We start from the raw sequence: 25,394 nt of genomic DNA, 5'->3' as shown, positions 1-25,394 counted from the left end.
GAGGCCGAGGCGGGCGGATCACAAGGTCAGGAGATCGAGACCACGGTGAAACTCCGTCTCTACTAAAAATACAAAAAATTAGCCGGGCGTGGTGGCGGGCGCCTGTAGTCCCAGCTACTCAGAGAGGCTGAGGCAGGAGAATGGCGCGAACCCGGGAGGCGGAGCTTGCAGTGAGCCGAGATTGCACCACTGCACTCCAGCCTGGGCGACAGAGCAAGACTCTGTCTCAAAAAAAAAAAAAAAAAAAAAAAAAAAAATTTTTCAGCACTTTGGGAGGCTGAGGCAGGCAGATCACTTGAGGTCAGGAGTTCAAGACCAGCCTGGTTAACGTGGTAAAACCCTGTCTCTACTAAAAATATTTAAAAAGTTAGCAGGGCGTGGTGGCACATGCCTGTAATCCCAGCTACTTGGGAGGCTGAGATGGGAGAATCGTTTGAACCTGGTAGGCAGAGGTTGCAGTGAGCCAAGATTGCGCCACTGCACTCCAGCCTGGGCAACAGAGTGAGACTCCGTCTCAAAAACTTGTGTGTGTGTGTGTGTGTGTGTGTGTGTGTGTGTGTGTGGGTGTGTGTGTGGACAGGGTCCTGTGATCTTGCCCAGCCTGGTCTTGAACTCCTGGGCTCAAGCAACTCTCTCGCCTTGGCCTCTCAAAATGCTAGGGTTACAGGCATGAGTCATTACACTCCCAGCCTGCGGTTTTGTTTTTTAACCTATCTCGATAAGAATCAGAGGCGGATTGGCCCCAGGGCCCTATCCACAAGCAGAGATGGGGTGGCCTTGGGCCAGGAGAGCAGGGCTCAGGCAGCCATCTTCCAAATTCCACCCCCACCCCAACGGATGGCAGAGAGTGGAGAGGGCTCTGCCTGGCAGGGACAGTCGTTCCCCGGCCTGAGGCTGGATGTTGTCCAGTTGGGTCATCTTTTATCCAGAGCCCTGGTTCTGGCCGACTGGGGGCTCCCAATGTTTTCAGAGATGAAAAACCAGATCAGGTTGGGCACCCCGCCAGTCTGATCTATGCTCCCCTCAGGGCAGGGCCCAAGGGAGTTGAGAGATGAGGGACCACCTCCGATAGCTTGGCTGCCACCTCCAGCAGAGCCTGACCTCCCTCTTCCCCTCTGCCCGGTATGGGGGAGGAGTATGGAGCGCTTGAGTTCCAGGCTGGGCTGGTGTACACAGGGGGCCAGGGCCTTGCTGCGGGCTCAGCCTTCCCTCGGCGGGTTAATCATTGCCAGGCCACAGCCAGACTCTGGTTACCAATCCCTGGTGCCAAGACTCATGGGCCAAGGCTGTTGGGGATAGGCCCCCGGGGTGCCATGTGTTTTTTCACAGGTGGTACCAAGCGACAGCCAACATGTCTGTTGCAGCTCAGGATCAGGGTGGCAGCCCGACAGTTGCCAGGGTAGGGCTTCACCTTTCTTTTTTTTTTTTTTTTTTTTTGTTTTTGAGACGGAGTCTCGCTCTGTCGCCAGGCTAGAGTGTAGTGGCGCAATCTCGGCTCACCGAAACCTCCGACTCCCGGGTTTAAATGATTCTCCTGCCTCAGGCTCCCGAGTAGCTGGGACTGCAGACGTGCGCCACCACGCCCAGCTAATTTTTGTATTTTTAGTAGAGACAGGGTTTCACCATGTTGGCCAGGATGGTCTCTATCTCTTGACCTTGTGATCCACCCACCTCAGCCTCCCAAAGCGCTGGAATTACAGGTGTGAGCCACCACACCCGGCCGGGGCTTCACCTTTCTATGGAGTTGCTCCCACCAGCCTGACTGGGAAAAATCTCCCAGGGGTCAGGTCACTGGCCTAGTGCCCCAGGGCCAGGGCTGCTGTGTCTCCTCCCCACCCTAGGCTCCACGCATGGGTCCTACTGCCTCGGGGGAGGGCAGCCCCTCTCTGTGTTTGCACTCATTGCATGTGGGCCCCGAGGGCCTGGCACTCGAGGCAGGCGAGGATGGTGTCGGGGATGGTGTCCGACCTTCCAGAGCTTTCCTGAGCCTACTCCTAGCTACGGAGCCCCGGGCGTGGAGTTCATGGGGCTGCACCGGGAGAACAACGCGGTGATGCAGATCCACCTCCTGCCCGGCCAGGTGAGGGACCTGGGGTGGGACAGGAAGCCACTTCCATGCCCTCCTTGCCCTCGCTGCTTCCAGCAGGGCTGGTGTGGAGAGGCTGGCATTTGGTGGCACTGGGTTTGCTGCTGATGGAAAGACCTGGGACCCCCTCCCTTTCCACAGCTGGGGCTCATGGGCCACCCTGGGAGTGGCCAGGGGGTCTTTGCAACAACTGGGACTGGGTAGCCCCAGCGTGTAAAGGCCTTGCCTGGGTAGCAAGACCACATGCTCCCGTCCCTGTGCCCTCGCCAGTGCCAGCTGGTCACCCTGCTGGATGACAACAGCCTACACCTTTGGAGCCTGAAGGTGAAGGGTGGGGCATCGGAGCTGCAGGAGGATGAGAACTTCACACTGCGTGGGCCCCCAGGGTAAGGGCTCAATCCCCAACCCCTTCCACTCCCAGTCCAGCCTGACCCTTGCCCTTAGCTCTGGAGTGGACTCACCCTTTGTGGGGCCTGTTGTGCCCCTGGCAGTGCCTGGCATGCATTTGGCCCGATGCATCGCCACACTCAGGTGCTCCAAGTGGAGTGGGCGGGGCTGCAGCCTGCCTCCTCCATCCGTACCCCGCCTCTTCCATCCGTACCCCGCCTCCTCCATCCGTACCCTGCCTCCTCCATCCGTACCCTGCCTCCTCCATCCGTACCCTGTGTTATGCTGGAGGGTCCCTGGCATCTTTCCTGTCTCCTAGCCGAGGCTCTCTGCCATCTCTCCTGTCTTGGCAGAAAGTGACCAATGTTTGTCCTGGCCTGAAATGTTATGAACCCCATTAAAGGGCCTTATGGGCTTGTTTTCCGAGGAGTCGGGACCCCGTCCATGGTGTCTCCCCTGCTGGGCAGTGGTCGGCTCACGGGCAGCTGTTCTTCTCACAGGGCTGCCCCCAGTGCCACACAGATCACCGTGGTCCTGCCACATTCCTCCTGCGAACTGCTCTACCTGGGCACCGAGAGTGGCAACGTGTTTGTGGTGCAGCTGCCAGCTTTTCGCGTGCTGGAGGACCGGACCATCAGCTCGGACGCGGTGCTGCAGCGGTGAGCCCAGAGCCTGGCTGCTGTTAACCCCATCCCCTCAAGTTAGGCATGACTTCTCCCCTTGGTCCCAGGACTCTCTCAGGAGCTGTCATTTCTCTGCTGGGAATTCCATGGGGCTAGCAGGGGAGGCTCTTGGCTTCCTACCTGTCACCTACCGAGAACCTATTGGCCTATCATAGGTTAGCATCATAGCACTAAAAAGGGGGCTTTGAGGGTCCCTCGTCTAAAGGCCCCAAATGACTGTGTAATGTCACCAACTGTCAGTCCAGTGTCCTTTGCATTGGCCACGGGTTTCAAAACCCCAGGGGCTCCGCAGCGGGGAAGTCGGGCCCAGACCTCCCTGCATCACTGGGGCAGCTCCTGGTGCCACCCTGTGCTGTGGGCACTTTGCTGAGGTTCCATTTGCTCGCAGGCTCCGTGGCTAAAAAGCCTTGACCGCCACAGGCGTGTGGGTCTGTTGAGATCGTCTCAGAAGCTTTGCTCCTTGTTGATGATACAACAATAGAGAGGGAGTAGGATCAGGTCTGGGTGTGGAGAAGGGGACGGGGCCCAAAAAAAGAGAGGAGGTAGCATCTGACAGGATCATGTTGGGGCCAGGTCGGTCACAGTGGAATGATCTGTGGTTCTAAGGGGCAGGAGGAGGCCAGGGTGCTGGGCCCCTGGTCCTGCAAGGCTTTGGACTGGGCCTGGGACACACTCCTGCAGGTGGCCAGCCCAGCTCTCCAGCCCTGGGTGGTGATGAAGCAGGGCCCGTCTGCCCAGGGCAGGGCATTACTGGGCTGGGAGGATTCCCACTTGGGGCTGTGTCCCTCTGAGTGCAGACCTCTGCCTTTCCCGTTCAGCAGGGTAGGGCTGGGGCAGTGTGCCCAAGGTCAGAGCAGAACACTTTGCAGGATGACAGGACCACAGTGGGACACAGCCTGTGGGCAGGACGGCATGGGACCTGCGCCCCAGCAGGTGGCCACGCCAGTGCCCAGCCTTACCCTGTAGTTAGCTGGCGGGAGTCTAGTTGGCGGGGATGCCCAAGTGCCCTGAGAGCCCCTCCTGCCAGTTTATTTATTTTATATGATATTTTATCTTATTTTTGAGATGGAGTTTCACTCTTGTTGCCCAGGCTGGAGTGCAATGGCACGATCTTGGCTCACTGCAACCTCTGCTTCCCGGGTTCACGTGATTCTCCTGCCTCAGCCTTCCGAGTAGCTGGGATTACAGGTGCATGCCATCACGCCTGGCTTCTTTTTGTATTTTTAGTAGAGACGGGGTTTCACCCTGTTGGCCAGGCTGTTCTCGAACTCCTGACCTCAGGTGATCCACCCACCTCGGCCTCCCAAAGTGCTGGGATTACAGGTGTGAGCCACTGCACCCGGCCTCTTTTGGCAGTTTAAATTCTCCTCCACTTGATGACACTTATCTAAGTTTTCAAAACATCCAACCCTTTAGTCTCACAGCTCTGTCTCTGAGAAGTCTCTGTCCTAAAGATATAGGATAAGAGGCCGGGCGCGGTGGCTCACGCTTATAATCCCAGCACTTTGGGAGGCCAAGGCGGGCGGATCACGAGGTCAGGAGATCGAGACCACGGTGAAACCCTGTCTCTACTAAAAATACAAAACATTAGCCGGGCGTGGTGGCGGGCGCCTGTAGTCCCAGCTACTCGGGAGTCTGAGGCAGGAGAATGGCGTGAACCTGGGAGGCGGAGCTTGCAGTGAGCCGAGATCGCGCCACTGCACTCCAGCCTGGGCGACAGAGCGAGACTCTGCCTCAAAAAAAAAAAAAAAAAAAAAAAGATATAGGATAAGAATGATCATTGTAGCCGGGCGCGGTGGCTAACGCTTGTAATCCCAGCACTTTGGGAGGCTGAGGCGGGCGGATCACGAGGTCAGGAGATCGCGACCACGGTGAAACCCCATCTCTACTAAAAATACAAAAAAATTAGCCAGGCGTGGTGGCAGGCGCCTGTAGTCCCAGCTACTTGGAGAGGCTGAGGCAGGAGAATGGCGTGAACCCGGGAGGCGGAGCTTGCAGTGAGCTGAGATTGCGCCACTGCACTCCAGCCTGGGTGACAGAGCGAGACTCCGTCTCAAAAAAAAAAAAAAAAAAAAAAAGTGATCATTGTAGGGCTGTTTTAATGGCAAAAAGTTGGAAGCCCTCTAATTGTCTAACAATTTGCATCTGTGTAAGGACATTTTTTTTTTTTTTTTTTTTTTTTTTTTTTGAGACGGAGTCTTGCTCTTTCACCCAGGCTGGAGTGCAGTGGCGCGATCTCGGCTCACTGTAGGCTCCGCCCCCCGGGGTTCACGCCATTCTCCTGCCTCAGCCTCCCGCGTAGCTGGGACTACAGGCGCCTGCCACCTCGCCCGGCTAATTTTTTGTATTTTTAGTAGAGACGGGGTTTCACTGTGTTAGCCAGGATGGTCTCGATCTCCTGACCTTGTGATCTGCCCGCCTCGGCCTCCCAAAGTGCTGGGATTACAGGCGTGAGCCACCGCGCCCGGCCTGCATCTGTGTAAGGACATTATTTGCATTTATTAAGAGTATCTAGATGGGCACAGTTGCTCACACTTTGGGAGGCTGAGGTGGGAGGATTGCTTGAGGCCAGGAATTTAAGACCAGCCTGGGCAACATAGCAAGACCCTGTCTCTCCCCACAAAAAATAAAAATTAGTTGGGCAAGGCGGCACACGCCTGTGGTCTCAGCTACTTGGGAGGTGGGAGGATCACTTGAGTCCAGGAGTTGGAGGCTGCAGTGAGCCATGATCAGGTCACCACCCTCCAGCCTGGGTAACAGAATGGGATCCCGTCTCTAAAAAAATTAAAAATTAGGCCAGGTGTGGTGGCTCACGCCTGTGATCCCAGCACTTCGGGAGGCGGAGGCGGGTGGATCACCTGAGGTCAGGAGTTCGAGACCAGCCTGGCGAAACCCCGTCTCTACTAAAAATACAAAAAATTAGCCTGGCGTGGTCGTAGGTACCTGGAATCCCAGATACTCGGGAGGCTGAGCCGAGAGAATCGCTTGAACTCGGGACGCGGAGGTTGCAGTGAGCTGAGGTCACACCACTGCACTCCAGCCTGGGCAACAAAGCAAGACTCCATCTCAAAAAAAAATTAAAAATTAAAGTCCCCTCAACTCTCACTCTCGATTCAAATTCTAATGTCAGTGAGGTCAGTGCTAGCAGTAGATGTGCCAGATACAGATAATGTGGAGAGCTTGGGTTTAGTGTGGCTTGGGTCCAGGCTGGGTCCACTTCCCACATCCTTGCTGTTGGCTGTTGGTCCTGTGCCTGCTGCCTTGTGGTTTTTTTTTTTGTTGGCTGCAACACCTCCAGCCCTCACGGCAGCATTCCAGGCCTGGAGACGGGGCAGGGGTCCAGGCTCCAGGGCCAGGCCAACTCATACAGAGTTTTGTTTTATGGGGCTAAAAAACTTCTTTATTATTAAACACTCCCTTTTGCAAAAATGCGCTGACTATGAATGTACAGTTTAACAGACTTTTGTGGAGCATCCTTGCAGCCACCCCCCCAGGCATAGAAATAGAACTTTGATGCCCTTCGGAGGCCCTACGCACCCTTCCTAGTCAAGGCTCCCTCTTGCCCCCGCGTTGACTTTTCCAGAAGTCAACTGCCTTGCCATGCTTTATAATTGTACTGCCTGTGTTTACATCACTGGAGGTTGTGTCCATGTCTCTGTCTTGTTCTACATGCTGCCCCTCTCCCCTTGGTGACATGTCCTAGCCATCTTTCTTTTTTTTGGAAATGGAGTCTTGCTCTGTCACCCAGGCTGGAGTGCAGTGGCGCAATCTCGGCTTACTGCGACCTCCGCCTCCTGGGTTCGAGCAATTCTCCTGCCTCCGCCTCCCGAGTAGCTGGGATTACAGGCATGCACCACCACGCCCGGCTAGTGTTTTGTATTTTTAGTAGAGACAGGGTTTTGCCATGTTAGCCAGGCTGGTCTCGAACTCCTGACCTCAAGTGACCTGCCCACCTTGGGCTCCCAAAGTGCTGGGATTACAGGCATGAGCCACTACACTCGGCCATCCACCGCGCCCAGCCCCTAGCCATATTTCTATGCTGGCACGTGGAGCAGCCACCTCTGCATAGGGAGCCCCATGGCTGTGCCATGCTGGGGGCCATTCCCCCTGGCGGATGGCATCGGAGGCTCACGGCACTCCCCTCGCCCAGGTTGCCAGAGGAGGCCCGTCACCGGCGTGTGTTCGAGATGGTGGAGGCACTGCAGGAGCACCCTCGAGACCCCAACCAGATCCTGATCGGCTACAGCCGAGGCCTTGTTGTCATCTGGGACCTACAGGGCAGCCGTGTGCTCTACCACTTCCTCAGCAGCCAGGTAGGCAGTGCCCAGGACATGGCGGGTGCCATGTTGCTCTCCCAGGGCCCCACGTGGCACATACATGCTCTGTGCAGAGGCATGGGGTGCAGGCGATGGGAACGCCACCTCGGTCCAGCGTGCTGCCCTCTGTCCCTCTCCTCCTCCTCCATAGCAACTGGAGAACATCTGGTGGCAGCGAGATGGCCGCCTGCTTGTCAGCTGTCACTCTGATGGCACCTACTGCCAGTGGCCCGTGTCCAGCGACACCCAGCAACCAGAGCCCCTCCGCAGCCTCGTGCCTTACGGTCAGTGTTTCACCCGCCGGGCAGGGCCCACCCCCCAGTGCCTCCTGGATTCAGGTGCAGGATGCTCAATTCTGAAGCAAACTCTGGGGCCAGAGAGGGTAAAGGCTTTGTCCAAAGCCACACAGCAGAGTTCCCCTCACCCAGTTTCTTGGGGAACTTCTCAGAGCAAGAGTCCCAAGCACAGGTACCATGTGGATGTGGGCATGAGCTTGAGGGATCTGTGCCTGTGGGGACTGACACTTGTCTGAGAGCTGGAGGATCTGTTCAAGCCAATTCCTTTCCTTTCAGGTCCCTTTCCTTGCAAAGCGATTACCAAAATCCTCTGGCTGACCACTAGGCAAGGGTAGGTATCCGTGCTGGTCCTCTTTCCTCTCCAGAGCCTTTCTGGAGGGCTGGAAAGGTCACTTAGGCCACTGCCTGGGAAGATGGTGCCAGTGAACACTCTCAGGTCCCGTGTTGGGGTCTTGGACACCAGGGAGGGGAGACAGGGTAGATGCTATTCACGTCTCTCAGCGGCCCAATTCCTGCCAAGTTCATTCTTGCTCCTTTCTTCCACCTTCCCAGAGAGACGGTGCTGAGCAGCAGGTCTCAAACTCCTTTAGTGGCAGCCCTGTTTCTTCAGACAAAATCACTCTGGGTGATGTTCAAACAGAATTGGCGGGGGGGCACCCAGCTTGAGGCAGGAGTGACTGCTGAGACTCAGAACCCCCAGCCCAGATGCCCTCACCTTACCCCCAAGTTCTCCTGGGCTGTAGCAGTTGGAAGGAATTGGGGTCCAGTCCCCCCTGCTCCTGGGGACCTTGACTGAATGGTCACTTTGATTGCCGGCCTGTGGCTGTCGAGGCCATGCCAGGAGCCCCCTGCTCACTGCTGCTCCTCTGTGCCTGCCAGGTTGCCCTTCACCATCTTCCAGGGCGGCATGCCACGGGCCAGCTACGGGGACCGCCACTGCATCTCAGTGATCCACGATGGCCAGCAGACGGCCTTCGACTTCACCTCCCGTGTCATCGACTTCACTGTCCTCACAGAGGCAGACCCTGCAGCTGGTAGGAGAGCTTTGGGAGTGGGTGCCCAGGGTTAGGTGTGGGAGGCGTGGGGCAGGGCCATCAGTAAAGACAGGGCCAGGTGCAGTGGCTCCTGCCTGTAACCCCAATGCTGTGGGAGGCCAAGGTGGGAGGATCACTTGAGCCAGGAGTTCAAGTCCAGCCTGGACAATGTAGGGAGACCCTTGTCTCTACAAAAAATAAAAAAATTAGCCAGGTGTCATGGCACATACCTGTAGTCCCAGCTACTCAGGAGGCTGAGGTGGGAGGATCACTTGAGCCCGGGGGGTGGAGGTTGCAGCGAGCCAGGATCATGCCACTGCACTCAGCCTGGGTGACATAGCCAGACCGTGTCTAAAAAAAAAAAAAAAAAAGAAAGGGCTCTGCACAGGTGTTCCTAAGCCTACCACTGTCCTGAGTCCCTTAGCCTCACTGCACCCCAAGGTGAAGTGTCACTAAGGCCTACAGCTCCTTTCTCTGCCTCCCTGCCACCCTCCCCAGCTAGAGACCCAGCCCAGCCACACCTCCTGCCTGCCCCGGGCTCTCTGCCCTTTCCAGACTGTCATGGGGCTTAGCCCACAGGGGGCTGATCTGTACTGTTGGATTTAACACCCACCCCGCTGAGGCAAGAGGGTCCTGGCTTAGAGATGGCAAAGCCCGCTTTCTGGGCAGGGCAGAAGGTGGCTGTGCAGCCTCCTGGAGCTCCAGCAGGACCAGCAGAGCCCTGAGTCAGCCTCGTAAATAGTGTGACAGGCAAGACCAGAAAGGGCTGATGTTGAAACCTGGAGAGGAGGCCTTCCAGGAGGGAGGGCCCTCTCCTAATGACGCTGGCCTGAAAGGGCCTGAGGCCGAAAGGTGAGGGGGCGGGACTGTTCAGGACACCTGGTCTGTGTACTCATGGCCTCTACCCTGTTCAGGGGAACCCCAAACCTGCTTTTCTTTCTTTCTCAGCCTCTCTTCCCTCCTCACACCCTGGATGCTGAGAGCAGGGCCCAGCTCTGCTGTTTCCACAACATTTGGGCCATGTTGGCACAGAGCGGGGCCTCTTGGGCTATGGTGGCCACACTCCCCGGGCTGAGTTACCTGATTCCCAGCGGAAAAGTCAGGAAAGGAGGGAAGAAACTTGCTGAGCTATAAATTCTAGACTGCTGGGGCTTTCTAGGACAGGCCACCTTCCTGCAATTGTCCCCCTGTGTCCCCAACTCCCCACAGTCCCGCAGGCCAGGAGATGGGTGCCTGATGAGCGGTGCTTCCCTCAGATGGTATGTGGGCACCCTGAGGCTCTCACGTAATGGTTCTGCCGTGCCGGGTTGTGACCCAGCTGTCCCTGGTAGGCTTTCCTGTTTAATGAGCAACTGCTATATGCCAGGCCCTGTTCTAGAAACAGATGAGGCCCCTGTTCCCATGGAACTTAGATCTGAGTATGTGGACAGAGTGAGCAGGTTGCCAGATAACGTCAGAGGTAAGAAAAAAGCCAGGCAGAAGACAGCAGTGCTGGTTTAGACAAGGGTTGGCAAGGCCTCCCTGATAAGGGGACATATTTGTGCAGACACAGGAACAGTCTGAGGGAGAGCTTGCCCTGTAGGGACCTGGGGTGCAGACTGAGCTGGGGGGGCTCTTGGCTTGCTTCAGTGAGGTAGGAGCGAAGAGAGGGCAGAATGGCCCCCGTGCTGGTCCAGATGTGGCCAGTGCCAGATCGTATAGAGCCGTGGAGGCACGGTAAGCACTTGGGATTTGAGGGAGATGAGGGCCCTGGGCAGGGGTGCCATGATCTAGCCTCTGCTCCAAAAGGATCTGTCTGGCTGCCATGTGGGGAACACGGAGTGGAGCAAAGACGGGAGGCCAGTGAGAGTCGAGGGAGAGGGGACCTTGGCTTGGGCTGCGGTGTAGGCCATAGGGCTGGCAGGAGGTGGCTGGGGTTACACTGTCTTTTCTAACATTTAGCATTGACTGAGGGGCCAGGTCAGGGCTCACAGACTGTTGCTATAAAGGGCTGAGTGGCTTTCTTCACCACAGCTACTCAGCCTAATGCCATTGCAGAGCACATGTAGCCATAGACAACACAAGGGGCGTATCTGTGTTCCAGGACAGCTATATTGACAGGAATAGGCAGGAGGCCAGGTTTGGCCCTTGGGCTGTAATTTCTTGGCCCCTTGTCTAGGGAGAGGTAAGTGAGGGGAGGAGAGATCAGTCAAGGATGACGTGAGGGTTTGCTGGGAGCACCAGGAATCCTGGAGAAGGTAGTGGCAAGAGGGTGCAGCAAGCTCAGCTGGGTGGGAATCAAGTCTGAGGATAATCTCTCCTCTGATCTCCAGACCCATAAGGGAGATGCTGAGTAGACAACTGGGGCTTATGGGTCTGGAGTTCAGAGGAGAGATCAGGAAGGTGTCCATTTGGAGTCACCCACGCAGAGATGTGTGAAGGCTGCTCAATGATTTTGAGGTTTAAAGAAAAAAAGAGATGTGAAACCAGGGGCCCTGATGAGGCTGCCCAGGTGGTAAGGAAGACAGAAGAGAAGCCATGGGAAAGCTGAGCCCGGGCACCCTCAAGCCTTGGAGGCATGGAGTTTGCTGGGGATCTGGCAAAGAACACCTGGGAGCAGCCAGCGGGCAGCACACCCCAGAGGAGCAGGGAAGACAAGCACTTCAGAGGCAGCGTCAGCCAGGGGCAGTGGCTCAGCTGTAATCCCAGCACTTTGGGAGGCCAAGGATGGCAGATCACCTGAGGTTAGGGGTTTGAGACCAGCCTGGCCAACATGGTGAAACCCTGTCTCTACTAAAAATAAAAAATTAGCCAGGCATTGGTGGCATGTGCCTGTAATCCCAGCTACCCGAGTGGCTGAGGCAGTAGAATCTCTTGAACCCGGGAGGCAGAGGTTGCGGTGAGCCGAGATCATGCCATTGCACTCCAGCCTGGGCAACAAGAGCGAAACTCCGTCTCAAAAAAAAAAAGAAAGAAAAAAGAAAAACAAAAATTAGCCAGGCATGGTGGTGGGCGCCTGTAATCCCAGCTACTCGGGAAGCTAAGGCAGGAGAATCGCTTGAACCCGGGAGGCGGAGGTTGCAGTGAGCTGAGATCGCACCACTACACTCCAGCCTGGGTGACAGAGCAAGACTCCATCTCAAAAAGAAAAAAAAGACTGGGCACGGTGGCTTATGCCTGTAATCCCAGCATTTTGGGAGGCTGAGGTGGGCAGATCACTTGAGCCCAGGAGTTCAACACCAGCCTGAGCAACGTGGCGAAACCCCGTCTCTACCAAAAATACAAAAGTTAGCTGGGTATTGTGGCTCACACCTGTAATCCCAGCTACTTGGGAGCCTGAGGCAGGAGGATCGCTTGAACCGGGAGGTGGAGGTTGCAATGAGCCGAGATCACACCCCTGTACTCCAGCCTGGGTGACAGAGTGTGAGACCCTGTCTCAAGAAAAGAAAAAAAAAAAAAAAGACAAATGGTTTAATCGTCCAGCGCACGTTTATCGAGCACTAGCTGGGGCCAGGCCTGAGTGAGGTGAGGTGATTGTGTGCAGTAAGGAAAATGCCACCCCTAGCACTGGTGTGCTGAAGACCACGCTTGCCACTGCCTGTGGGGAGAGGCTTGACAGGCGCGTCTGAGCAGGGAGAGCAGGCCCCATGGAGGAGGAACCAGGGAAGAGGGTTGGCAGGCTCAGCTCCATGCCTCTGGGGTGCCTATCCTGGTTGGGACCCTGCCTTCCAGCCAGGTGTATCCCCCCAGGAGCCCTGTGCCAGGGAGCTCTCAGCAGCTTTGCACACACAGCCAGGGCTGCTGCCCACAGCTGCTGCCCTCCTGGAGGTGGAAAGGCTTTGCTCAAGCAGCCGAGAACAGGGCTTTCTGGATCTGCAGATGCCCTGGATCCAACCCTGGAGCTTCTGATTCCACAGGGCTGGGCTGCGTCCTCCTGGCCCCAGCCCCTGATCCTTGCCCTGTACCCCAGCCTTTGATGACCCCTATGCCCTGGTGGTGCTGGCTGAGGAGGAGCTGGTGGTGATTGACCTGCAGACAGCAGGCTGGCCACCGGTCCAGCTGCCCTACCTGGCTTCCCTGCACTGTTCCGCCATCACCTGCTCTCACCACGTCTCCAACATCCCCCTGAAGCTGTGGGAGCGGATCATCGCCGCCGGCAGCCGGCAGAACGCACACTTCTCCACCATGGTAGGTCCGGCCCTGGCCCCAGCCCCAGCCCCACCCCCACCCCCACGCCAAGCCAAACTCTCCCACGGACTTCTTGGTCTCTTTTTCTAGGAGTGGCCAATTGATGGTGGCACCAGCCTGACCCCAGCCCCACCCCAGAGGGACCTGCTGCTCACAGGGTAGGGGACTTTGATGCTACCCTTTCTCTTCCCAGTAGGATATGTGGGGTGGGAGCAGAGCCCCGAGGTGGACAAGCCAGCCCCTGGGTGCCCCGGCCGGCATCCCTCTCACACCCGGCAGGCGGGCTCTGCCCACAGGCACGAGGACGGCACGGTGCGGTTCTGGGATGCCTCGGGTGTCTGCTTGCGGCTGCTCTACAAACTCAGCACGGTGCGCGTGTTCCTCACTGACACGGACCCCAGCGAGAACCTCAGTGCCCAGGGCGAGGACGAGTGGCCCCCACTCCGCAAGGTGAGGCCAGGAGCCTGGGACCCAGGAAGGGCAGAGGCCAGCTGGGTCCAGCCCCCATGGCCGCTCACAGGGCCCCTCCCCTTCTCCAGGTGGGCTCCTTTGACCCCTACAGTGATGACCCCCGGCTGGGCATCCAGAAGATCTTCCTCTGCAAGTACAGCGGCTACCTGGCTGTGGCAGGCACGGCAGGGCAGGTAGCAGGCTGGGCCGGGGAGGGGGAGCTGGGGAGGAGTGGTCGATGGCTGGGGACAGCAGGGACAGGAGCCAACCACCTGCCTAACGCACATTCTGTGTCCTGTGGTCTTCCAGTGGATGGAGGTGGCTTGATCCCCTTGGCAGGAGGTCCCTGGATGGTTGTTTCTTCTCTAGAAATCAGAATTAAGGGCTGGGCCGGGCACCGTGGCTCACGCCTGTAATCCCAGCACTTTGGGAGACCAAGGCAGGCAGATCACCTGAGGTCAGGAGTTCAAGACCAGCCTGGCCAACATGGTGAAACCCCATCTCTACTAAAAATACAAAAATTAGCCAGGCATGGTGGCTCGTGCCTGTAATCCCAGCTACTGGAAGGCCGAGACAGGAGAATCACTTGAACCTGGGAGGCAGAGGTTGCGGTGAGCCGAGATTGTGCCACCGCGCTCCAGCCTGGGCAATAGAGCAAGACTCGTCTCAAAAAAAAAAAAAAAAAAGGGAGAGCTGGGGTTGGACAGAGGCCTTTGTCCTGCCTTGGGCCTTGGCCTGGGTCCAGCTCCTTTGCTGTCCCCACTAGTAGTGTCCTGCAGCCCTGCCATCCCTTTGCTGAGGGCTTGCTGAGCCACCTGCCACCCCGCCCAGGTGCTGGTACTGGAACTGAATGACGAGGCAGCGGAGCAGGCTGTGGAGCAGGTGGAGGCCGACCTGCTGCAGGACCAAGAGGGCTACCGCTGGAAGGGGCACGAGCGCCTGGCAGCCCGCTCAGGGCCTGTGCGCTTTGAGCCTGGCTTTCAGCCCTTCGTGTTGGTGCAGTGCCAGCCCCCGGCTGTGGTCACCTCCTTGGCCCTGCACTCTGAGTGGCGGCTCGTGGCCTTCGGCACCAGCCATGGCTTCGGCCTCTTTGACCACCAGCAGCGGCGGCAGGTCTTTGTTAAGTGAGCAGGGCGGCTGGGTCCCAGGGCTGGGAGTGGGGCCCGCGAGGACCCCCAAGACCTAGCAGCACTGACAGCCTGCCATCCCCCCAAGGTGTACGCTGCACCCCAGTGACCAGCTGGCCTTGGAGGGCCCACTGTCCCGCGTCAAGTCCCTCAAGAAGTCCTTGCGTCAGTCATTTCGCCGGATGCGTCGGAGCCGGGTGTCCAGCCGGAAGTGGCGCCCTGCTGGCCCCCCAGGAGAGGTGAGGCCTGAGGTGAGGCTGCAGCCAGCCACATGCCCAGGTTTGGCTCAGAGCAGCCAGCAGGGGGGCCACACGGCCCCCGCACCCCAGGCTTGCTGGGCTACAAACAAGACTCAGGGTCCAGGTTGCATTGTGTGACCTCAGACAGGTCACGCTGCTTCTCTCTGCCTCAGCTTCTTGAGCAGAAAGGCAGTAACTGTAATGTTTACCCTAGAAGTAATCCCCAGTAAACGTTAGTGATTTCCTTTTTCTGTCTACAACATACTGGGGGCCCAGGCAGGCTTCCCCAAGGGCACCTCCCTCTTGGACAAGGGTCCCCCTAGATGCAGGCCTGGCAGGTGGCTGGCATGGCTGTGGCCAGCCTTCCGATGCAAGGATCAGCATTGAGCAAAGCACTGTCCCTGGGGAGGGGAGGCCAGAGCTGACCCTCAGGCCGGCCCACCCCTTGCAGGTGCAGGAGGGGAGTGCCAAGGCTGAGCGGCCGGGCCTCCAGAACATGGAGCTGGCGCCTGTGCAGCGCAAGATCGAGGCTCGCTCGGCAGAGGACTCCTTCACAGGCTTCGTCCGGACCCTGTACTTTGCTGACACCTACCTGAGGGACAGTGAGTGGCCAGCCCGGGGTTGGGGGGCAGGGGGCAGCAGGCAGCAGATACCTCCTGACCTGGGGGCATGCCGGGGGCTGCTGCCTGCCTGGCTGGTAGGACCTAAGAGGGTTTCCCCTTGTGAGCAGGGGCAGACTGCAACTCCTGCCTGCTCACCCCTCTCCCCTGCCTGGGCCTCCGAGTCAGTTTGCCTCGGCTTTATATCCAGGCTGTAGCACCCTTTAGAAGCATGGCCTCAGACCCGTCACTTAGCCTTTCAGGGCCTCAGCTTGCTCCCCTGTAAAATGAGGGAGTGATAGCTTCCTCCTAGAGCAGCTGCGATGATCGGGGACGGCAGAGCCTGCTGGTCTCCAGAGGACGCGTCTCTCCCTGGCTGGTTCTCCCCTGCTGTGTCGCAGCAAGGGCTGAGCTGACCTGGGATTGGGGTCTTCTATGTTGGGGCCTGTGTAGTTGTCAGAGAGCCTTCAAGCCTCTTCCAGGAGGGAAAACCTGGGCGTAAACCCTGGTTGCCCGGCTCCACCTGACTCCCACGCTAAGGGTCAGACACCCACACATGGCTTCTCGGCAGGCTCCCGGCACTGCCCCTCGCTGTGGGCTGGCACCAATGGGGGCACCATCTATGCCTTCTCCCTGCGTGTACCCCCCGCCGAGCGGAGAATGGATGAGACTGTGCGGGCAGAGCAGGGTGAGTGCTGGGCAGGGAGAGCAGAGGGTGCTCGGGCTGCCTGGGCTGGGGCCAGGGAGTGGCTCCGGCCCTGCCACCCCTCCACAGCCCCAACACCCACCTCCTCCCCCTAGCCAAGGAGATCCAGCTGATGCACCGGGCGCCAGTGGTGGGCATCCTGGTGCTCGACGGACACAGCGTACCCCTTCCCGAGCCCCTCGAAGTGGCCCATGATCTGTCGAAGAGCCCTGACATGCAGGGAAGCCACCAGCTGCTCGTCGTATCAGAGGAGCAGTTCAAGGTGCCACACGGGCAGCAGCGGGTCTCCCTGGGACTCCCCGGGACATCCAGGAGGCTCGGCCCTTGGGCACAAATGATGGCTGGGACTCAGTCTTGTTTGCATTTGGTATCTGAGGGGCTGCAGAAGCACAGGAAATAAGTGAGGGGGGAGTCTCGTGTGAGGACACTGACGCAAGACCTATGTCTGTGAAAGGGATAAAATCCAGACAGGGGGCCGGGCGCGGTGGCTCATGCCTGTAATCCCAGCACTTTGGGAGGCCAGATCACAAGGGCAGGAGTTCGAGACCAGCCTGGCCAGCATGGTGAAACCCCGATTCTACTAAAAATACAAAAAAAATTAGCCTGGCATGGGCAGGGCGTGGTGGCTCACGCCTGTAATCGCAGCACTTTGGAAGGCCGAGGCGGGCAGATCATGAGGTCAGGAGATAGAGACAATCCTGGCTAACACGGTGAAACCCGTCTCTCCAAAAAAATACAAAAAAATTAGCTGGGCGTGGTGGTGGGCACCTGTAGTCCCAGCTACTTGGGAGGTTGAGGCAGGAGAATGGCGTGAACCCAGGAGGCAGAGCTTGCGATGAGTCGAGATTGCACCACTGCACTGCAGCCTGAGCAACAGAGCGAGACTCCGTCTCAAAAAAAAAAAAAAGCTCGGCATGGTAGTGGGCACCTCCAATCCCAGCTCTACTCAGGAGGCTGAGGCAGAAGAATTGCCTGAGGCGGAGGTTGCAGTGAGCCGAGATCACACCACTGTACTCCAGCCTGGGCAACAGAGCAAGACTCCATCTCGGAGAACAACAAAAAAAATCCAGACAGGGAAGTCAGTGACCTCGGCATCCTCCCAGGCCATGTCTGTGCATCTGAGAGCCAAGGGTTTGCCAGGACACCGGGAGGCATGTGGGGAGGGGAGGGCCCAGCAGCAGCACGGGGCAGAACTGGCTTGGTCATGGGCATGAACAACCACCCCGCGCCCCCAGGTGTTCACGCTGCCCAAGGTGAGTGCCAAGCTGAAGCTGAAGCTGACAGCCCTGGAGGGCTCAAGGGTGCGGCGGGTCAGCGTGGCCCACTTCGGCAGTCGTCGAGCTGAGGACTACGGGGAGCACCACCTGGCAGTCCTTACCAACCTGGGCGACATCCAGGTGGTCTCGCTGCCCCTGCTCAAGCCCCAGGTGCGCTACAGCTGCATCCGCCGGGAGGACGTCAGTGGCATCGCCTCCTGCGTCTTCACCAAATACGGCCAAGGTGTTCGAGCCGGGCTGGGCGGGTGTGGGGGCCCTGGGCACTGCAGGGACGGGAAGGGTGGCCAGGGGTGTTGTGACCATGGCCAGACTGGATGGGCCTTAAGCGGAGAACTGCCAGGGAGCGCTAGCCCCTACTCCCCCAGGCGGGGAAGCAGCCTTGGCAGCCGCCAGGCCAGGCTGCTAGCATTGCCCCCACTCCCCAGGCTTCTACCTGATCTCACCCTCGGAGTTCGAGCGCTTCTCTCTCTCCACCAAGTGGCTGGTGGAGCCCCGGTGTCTGGTGGATTCAGCAGAAACCAAGAACCACCGCCCTGGTAACGGGGCAGGCCCCAAGAAGGCCCCAAGCCGAGCCCGGTGGGTGAAAGGGCTGGAGGCCTCTCCCGCCCCTCCCTGCCCTCTCTGAGATACCCTGAGGCTCCCACTGCTGCCTGGCTGGAGGCACCTCCCCACGAGCTCAACCCACCCTCCCTGGCTCCAGCTATCCTTACCTCTTCACGTGCCCCTTGCCCCTGTGCAAGCTGGCAGTCCAGGGCAGGACTCAGTTTACCTCCCAGGCTCTCCTGCTCAAGACAGGCTGCGCCATTGACTTGTTCTTCATGGGACCAGGGCTTTCAGAGCCGGGTAGGGAGCCCGGGAGCCCTGGTCCTCACTGTCTCTCCCCCCACAGGAACTCAGGGACTCAGAGTGATGGCGAGGGTAAGACAGGCCTCCTGGGCCCATGCACACCTGGGCCACACCCAGCCCAGGCCTGGGGCTGGATGGGAGGGAAGGGGCCCGAGACAGCAGGTAGTGTTTGGGCTGGGAGTAGAGACGGCATCCCTTCCAGCCCTGGGCCGTGGGCTTCCACACCCTGACCTCAGTAAGGAGGGAGAGAGCCAGGCCGAGGAGGGTCCAGGCAGGGCACCCTGACCCGGCCTCTACCTTCCAGAGAAGCAGCCCGGCCTGGTGATGGAGCGCGCTCTGCTCAGTGATGAGAGTGAGTTGGGTGGGAGAGGGTGGGGCTGGCAGGAGGGGTGGGAAGGGGGGTCAGGGTCAAGGGAGGCTGGGCAGGCCATTGCCCTGAGGCGGTGTACAGATCCGTGGAGAAAGGGGGTGGAAGGGCTGTGGCTAGCTGCCCCAAGGGCCTCAGTGGGCCTCTGTTCCCACCTGGCCTGCAGGAGTCCTGAAGGAAATCCAGAGCACACTGGAGGGAGACCGCGGGTGAGGCACCACCCAGGCCAGCTGGGGTGGGCCCGAGGCTGGCTCTGCCAGGGGGCTTAGGGGAGCGCCGAGAGTGGAGGTCCCTGAGGTCATGACTGCCCTGTCTTTGCCTGTGCAGGAGCTGCAACTGGCGTTCACATCGAGCGGCCATGGGGTGCAGCCTCAGCAATGGCGGAGGTGGGGGCTCTGGGCTTGAGTGCAGCTGCCGACTGTGCTGGGAAGGGATGGGAGGAAGAGCCCTGGCCCCACTCCCCTGGGTCCCACAGGGCCGACACGTGCCCCGATGACCTGGAAAGCACCACGTCTGGGCTCATCGTGGGCGGCTGGGGCACCCCGTCCTGCCCAGGGTGATCCTGAGCTGTCCCTCTGTGTCCTTCAGCAGAGTGAGTGGCTGAGCGTCCAGGCTGCGCGATGAGCCCACACTACTACTGATGGCCTTTCGAGGGTCCCCGCCCCAACCAGAGAGGCCGGTGCACAGGGCCCCGCCAGGGGCTGGGGGCACCCCGGCTTCCACAATGCAGCTGCTCTGGGCCTCGGGAGAGGAGAGACCCCAGTCCCCTGGGCTGCCCTTCCCGGGCCTCGTCTGTCTGGGTCCTTTGGTCAATGTTGCACAGTTTTTATTGCTCCCGTCCCTTTTTGTAGTGGGCTGGGTTTTAAGTTATAAATGTTAACTGCCTCTGGGTGAAAAAGTTTTTAATAAACACCTATTACCTCTTGACTGGTCCACCTACTTTAGTATTTTAATTGTGTAGAAATTTTCCGTGTGAATGGAAAGTAGGAGCCAGTACCCTGCCTGTCCCCCGAGGCTCCAGCCCTGGCCTGGGCTGGTGTCAGGAGAATCCACTTGGGGAGCCGTGCAAATCAAACTGCTTAGTTTCGTCTGAGCCTGGCGGTGCCTTCTCTCTCGGGGAACACATGGCAAGCACGAACCATCTTGAGTCTGCCTGACTTTTTCCCTGGGTCCTGGCCACCCCTGGCTGGCCTTTCCCTACTGTCAGAAGAAGGACAACCACAATATCTCAGACCTGGTGGCTTCCTCCAGACACCTGGGAGGACTGTGGGGTGCTGCTGAAGGGGGGGGTGGTACCCGAGGAGAAAGGCCTTCCCCAGGGGAGGGGCTGGGTTATTTAGATTGGACATGGGCTGGGTCTTTATTCACTCGTCTTCGTTGAGCCTACTGTATGGCCAGTGCGTGGGGTTCTCCGGTGTCTGAGACAACTGTGGTTCCGGCCACAGCTGGGGCTCATGGTCCTCAGTGGACACTGGTGAGAAATGCACCTGGGGGGTGACCTGAGAGAGAACCAGGAATTGCCAGAGAGTGTGGTAAGCAGGCAGATTGTTCCAGACAGAGGACAAGAGGGCTCAGCGCCACTCCAGGAACTCGCTTGCCGTGGGAGGCAGTGGGGAGCTGAAGGTGGCTGGCGGGCAGGGCCGAAAGTGAGGCCAGACTAGGGAGGCCCAGTGAGGGCCAGGTGTGACAGGTGCCTGCTCTGCCTGAGCAAGGAAAGGCCCGTCCAGAGGAGCTGGGTACCAGGCGTACCATCTGGCCATGTCCACCTCGAGATGGCCACTTGACCATCCCTTGTTTCCCCAGGGGAGGGTGCAGACAGACTTCTGAGATGAGCAACTCAAGAACTATGAGGAATGTAGGGGAGCAGTTCCCCAAAGAGAGAGGAACACCGTGCTGGAAGAAGCAGGGAAGGGACAATGCCTGGCAGAGACCAGCCACAGGGGTGGAGGACACCTGGTGAGACACCTGTATTAGTCCCTTCCCATACTGCCATAAAGAACAAGAGGTGGCTGGGCGCAGTGGCTCACGCCTGTAATCCCAGCACTTTGAGAGGCTGAGGTGGGGCAGATCACTTGAAGTCAGGAGTTCAATACCAGCCTGGTCAACATGGTGAAACCCTGACTCTACTAAAAATGCAAAAATTAGCCAGGCGTGGTGGCACATGCCTGTAGTCCCAGCACTTTGGGAGGCCAAGGCAGACGGATCACTGGAGGTCAGGAGTTGGAGACCAGCCTGGCCAACATGGTCAAACCCTGTTTCTTCTAAAAATACAAAAATTAGCCGGGTGTGGTGGCGGGCACCTGTAACCCCAGCTACTCAGGAGGCTGAGGTGGGAGAATCACAAACCTGGGAGGCAGAGGTTGCAGTGAGCCAAGATCACACCACTGCACTCCAGGCTGGGCAACAGAATGAGACTCCATCTCAAAAAAAAAAGATAGGCTGGGCGCGGTGGCTCATGCTTGTAATCCCAGCACTTTGGGAGGCCGAGGCGGGCGGATCACGAGGTCAGGAGATCGAGACCACGGTGAAACCCCGTCTCTACTACTAAAAAATACAAAAAATTAGCCAGGCGTGGTGGCGGGCGCCTGTAGTCCCAGCTACTCGGAGAGGCTGAGGCAGGAGAATGGCGTGAACCCGGGAGGCGAAGCTTGCAGTGAGCCGAGATTGCGCCACTGCACTCCAGCCTGGGCGACAGAGCAAGACTCCGTCTCAAAAAAAGATAATGGTGATAATGCAAGTACCAGTGAATCTGAAAAAAACGGCAGAACCTGCACTTCTGTGGCACAGAGGAGCCTGGTGGCCACAGCACGGGTCTTGCTGATGAAACTGAACAAGAAGTCGAAAATACACAGCCCTGAAAATATCAGGAAGACTCCGAACATGGACTCATTTCGACGCTCATTAGTGCTGAGCTTTGAGCCTCGCTGTAAGTACGCTGTGCTTTGAAGTATTAGCTAATGTCGGTTTGCATATTTCAGTTTAAAAAAATATTCTCGGCTGGGCACGGTGGCTCACGCCTGTAATCCTAGCACTTTGGGAGGCCGAGGCGGGTGGATCACAAGGTCAGGGGATCGAGACCATCCTGGCTAACACGGTGAAACCCCGTCTCTACTAAAAATACAAAAAATTAGCCAGGCATAGTGGCGGGCACCTGTAGTCCCAGCTACTTGGGAGGCTGAAGCAGGACAGTGGCGTGAACCCGGGAGCCAGAGCTTGCAGTGAGCCAAGATCGTGCCACTGCACTCCAGCCTGGGCGACAGAGTGAGACTCCGTCTCAAAAAAAAAAAAAAAGAAAGAAAGAAAAGAAAAATATTCTCACTGAGAATGTGAGATGAACAATTTGTATTGATGGGTGTGTGGGTGTGCAAGAGGGAAGGACGTGGCATCCTCCTCTCTAGAAAGTGAACTGGAGGGGCTGGGAGCGTTGGCTCATGCCTGTAATCCCAGCACTTTGGGAGGCTGAGACAGACGGATCACAAGGTCAGGAGATCAAGACCGGCCTGGACAACATGGTGAAACCCCGTCTCTACTAAAAATACAAAAATTAGCTAGGTGTGGTGGCGTGCGCCTGTAATTCCAGCCACTCAGGAGGCTGAGGAGAATCCCTTTTTTTTTTTTTTTTTTTTTTGAGACGGAGTCTTGCTCTGTCACACAGGCTGGAGTGCGGTGGCGTGATCTCGGCTCACTGCAAGCTCCGCCTCCCGGGTTCACGCCATTCTCCTGCCTCAGCCTCCCGAGTAGCTGGGACTACAGGCGCCCGCCACCATGCCCGGCTAATTTTTTTTTTGTATTTTTAGTAGAGACGGGGTTTCACCATGGTCTTGATCTCCTGACCTTGTGATCCGCCCGCCTCAGCCTCCCAAAGTGCTGGGATTACAAGCGTGAGCCACTGCGCCCGGCCAGGAGAATCTCTTGAACCCAGGAGGCAGAGGTTGCAGTGAGCTGAGATCATGCCACTCCACTCCAGCCTGGGGACAGAGCAAGACTCCGTCTCAAAAAAAAAAAAAAAAAGAAAATGAACTGGAGGAAGCTGGGATCCCCACAGCCATCCAGGGGCAAGGCGACGGTGGTAGGGAAATAGAGGCATCGAGGGGTTGGGTTGACAAGGATGGCTGCCAGATGGGAGGAGGTGAGTGAGCGTGAGGGCTATCTGTTGCCTCCAAGGGCCAGGGAGGTATACAGCAGGCAACTGGATTCGTGGTCAGGAGATTTATTCATTTATTTTATTTTTATTTATTTGTTTTTTAGAGACAGGGTGTCACTCTGTCACCTAGACTGGAGTACAGTGGCATGAGATCATGGCTCACTGCAACCTTGACCTCCAAGGCTCAAGCAATCCTCCAGCCTCACTCATCCAAAGTGCTAGGATTACAGTCATAAGCCACCAAGCCTGGCCATGGAGATTGATTTATTTTAGAGACAGAGTCTTGCTCTGTTGCCCAGGCTGGAGTGCAGTGGTGTGATCATAGCTCACTGTAGCCTGGAACTCTTGGGTTGGAGCAAACTTGTAGCTGGGACCACAGGTGGGCGCCACCATGCCCAGCTAATTATTATTATTATTTTTCAAGATAGCCTCATTCTGTCGCCCAGGCCAGAGTGCAGTGGCATGATCTTGGCACACTGCAATCTCCGCCTCCTAGGTTAAAGCAATTCTCCTGCCTCAGCCTCCCGAGTAGCTGGGATTACAGGTGTTCACCACCACACCCAGCTCATTTTTGTATTTTTAGTAGAGACAGGGTTTCATCATGTTGGCCAAACTGGTCTCAAACTCCTGACCTTGTGATCCGCCTGCCTCGGCCTCCCAAAGTGCTGGGATTACAGGCGTGAGCCACCGGGCCTGTCCTAATTTTTTATTTTTAATTTTTTTGTAGAGACAGGGACTCCCTATATTGCCCGGGCTGGTCTCAAACTCCTGGTCTCAAAGGATACTCCTGCCTCAGCCCCCCAAAGTGCTGGGATCATAGGCGTGAGCTGCCGCACCCTGCCAGTCTGCAGATTTAGATGTGAGGGTCTTGGGCATTCAAAGTGGTGGAGACCTGGTGTTCATTTAGCCTTTGAGGCCAGGCAGATCCAACCCTTGTACACTGGCTTTCCCGTGACTGGCTGCGTGACGTTGGGTACATGACCTGACTCCCATACCTTGGTTTACTTATCTGTAAAGTGAGGGATAATAATAGGACTTACCTCAGAGGCTTGTAAAGGATTAAATGAGAGCCTGTAAAATCACACAGCACCTGACTCCTAGTAAACACCCAACCCTAGGAGGTGAAAGTTACTGTGGCTGGTGGGTGAGGCCAGGAGAGAAGGAGATGGCTCCAGAGGGAGGGAGTGTGGAAGGAAGTCAGAGAGGGCTCGGCACACAGCCCCAGGGAGAAACTCACTGTACACTGGTGAGCGAAGCAGGCAAAGGAAGTCAATGGGAAAGTGGGAAGCAGAGGGGAGAGCCAGGCTCGGGGGTGCGGCCTGTCTCCCCACGTGTCAAGATTAGCCAAGCTGTTCCCTAAAGGTTGTTCAAGGTCCTAGAGCCAGGAGGGTGGAGCACTGCAGCTGGGGTGGGGGACCAAGGCTGTCTGGTTCCAAAGCTGATTCCAGCAGAAGCGCTGTGGAGCTCCACAGTGTGGGTTCAGCAGAAAAGCGGGTATTAAAGGCCAGAGGGCCTGGGCTTGGTCCTCAAGTCCATATTTACTGGTTATGTGTCGTTAAGCTACTGGGTTTTTTTTTAGACACAGTCTTGCTCTGTCGCCCAGGCTAGAGTGCAGTGGCAGTGATCTTAGCTCCCTGCAACCTACGTCTCCCGGGTTCAAGCGATTCTCCTGCCTCGGCCTTCTCAGTAGCTGGGACTACAGGCGCATGCCACCATGCCCAGCTAATTTTTGTATTTTTAGTAGAGATGGGGTTTTACCATGTTGCCCAGGGTGGTCTCGAACTCCTGACCTTGTGATCCGCCCACCTCAGCCTCCCAAAGTGCTGGGATTACAGGCGTGAGCCACCGCGCCCGGCACTTAAACTACTTTTTTTTTTTTTTTTTGAGACAGAGTCTTGCTCTGTCACCCAGACTGGAGTGCAGTGGCGCAATCTCAGCTTACTGCAAGCTCCATCTCCCAGATTCACGCCATTCTCTTGCCTCAGCCTCCCAAGTAGCTGGGACTACAGGTGCCCACCACCACACCTGGCTAATTTTTTGTTTTGTATTTTTTAGTAGAGATGGGGTTTCACCGTGTTAGCCAGGATGGTCTCCATCTCCTGACCTCGTGATCCGCCCACCTCAGCCTCCCAAAGTGCTGGGATTACAGGCGTGAGCCACCGCACCTAGCCTTAAACTACTTCTTTTTTTTTTTTTTTTTTTTTTTTTTTTTGAGACGGAGTCTCGCTCTGTCGCCCAGGCTGGAGTGCAGTGGCGCAATCTCGGCTCACTGCAAGCTCCGCCTCCCGGGTTCACGCCATTCTCCTGCCTCAGCCTCTCCAAGTAGCTGGGACTACAGGCGCCCGCCACCACGCCCGGCTAATTTTTTTGTATTTTTAGTAGAGACGGGGTTTCACCGTGGTCTCGATCTCCTGACCTCGTGATCCGCCTGCCTCGGCCTCCCAACGTGCTGGGATTACAAGCGTGAGCCACCGCGCCTGGCCGCCTTAAACTACTTCTTAATTTTGTTTTTATTTTAAGAAACAGGGTCTCGCTGTGTTACCCAGGCTGGAGTACAGTGGCGCAATCATGGGTCACTGCAGCCTTAAACTTCTGGCCTCTCACGATCCTCCCACCTTGGCCTCCTAAAGCGCTAGGATTACAAGCACACACTTGGCTCCTTAAACTACT

The 25,394-nt window shown here is 57.4% G+C and overlaps 1 protein-coding gene across 9 annotated transcripts in view; it reads left to right on the top strand.

Moving 5' to 3' along the window:
• Positions 1-19,507, top strand: part of LLGL2 (LLGL scribble cell polarity complex component 2) — a 50,269-nt gene extending 30,762 nt beyond the window's left edge. For 2 of the 9 annotated variants that reach the window (XM_055242473.2, XM_063617098.1), the window contains exons 4-26: positions 1,999-2,080; positions 2,357-2,472; positions 2,974-3,132; positions 7,307-7,469; positions 7,624-7,756; positions 8,045-8,099; positions 8,648-8,802; positions 12,752-12,969; positions 13,060-13,127; positions 13,266-13,419; positions 13,509-13,613; positions 14,251-14,543; positions 14,635-14,797; positions 15,237-15,387; positions 15,956-16,072; positions 16,186-16,352; positions 17,326-17,590; positions 17,793-17,943; positions 18,257-18,285; positions 18,518-18,565; positions 18,747-18,789; positions 18,908-18,966; positions 19,169-19,507. In XM_055242473.2, coding sequence (XP_055098448.1) covers positions 1,999-2,080; positions 2,357-2,472; positions 2,974-3,132; positions 7,307-7,469; positions 7,624-7,756; positions 8,045-8,099; positions 8,648-8,802; positions 12,752-12,969; positions 13,060-13,127; positions 13,266-13,419; positions 13,509-13,613; positions 14,251-14,543; positions 14,635-14,797; positions 15,237-15,387; positions 15,956-16,072; positions 16,186-16,352; positions 17,326-17,590; positions 17,793-17,943; positions 18,257-18,285; positions 18,518-18,565; positions 18,747-18,789; positions 18,908-18,966; positions 19,169-19,176 — 2,902 coding nt within the window. In that variant the 3' untranslated portion in view covers positions 19,177-19,507. The remainder of the gene's footprint in view (positions 1-1,998; positions 2,081-2,356; positions 2,473-2,973; positions 3,133-7,306; positions 7,470-7,623; positions 7,757-8,044; positions 8,100-8,647; positions 8,803-12,751; positions 12,970-13,059; positions 13,128-13,265; positions 13,420-13,508; positions 13,614-14,250; positions 14,544-14,634; positions 14,798-15,236; positions 15,388-15,955; positions 16,073-16,185; positions 16,353-17,325; positions 17,591-17,792; positions 17,944-18,256; positions 18,286-18,517; positions 18,566-18,746; positions 18,790-18,907; positions 18,967-19,168) is intronic. The other 7 variants (XM_055242475.2, XM_063617099.1, XM_063617102.1 and 4 more) reach the window with 7 other exon arrangements.
• Positions 19,508-25,394: the final 5,887 nt, after the last annotated feature.

This window comes from Symphalangus syndactylus, chromosome 14 (genome assembly GCF_028878055.3).
Source record: "Symphalangus syndactylus isolate Jambi chromosome 14, NHGRI_mSymSyn1-v2.1_pri, whole genome shotgun sequence".
In the NCBI taxonomy this organism is placed as follows: Eukaryota; Metazoa; Chordata; class Mammalia; order Primates; family Hylobatidae; genus Symphalangus; species Symphalangus syndactylus.
Note: the sequence above shows the minus strand (reverse complement) of the source record. Positions and strands in the feature narration are given on the sequence as shown.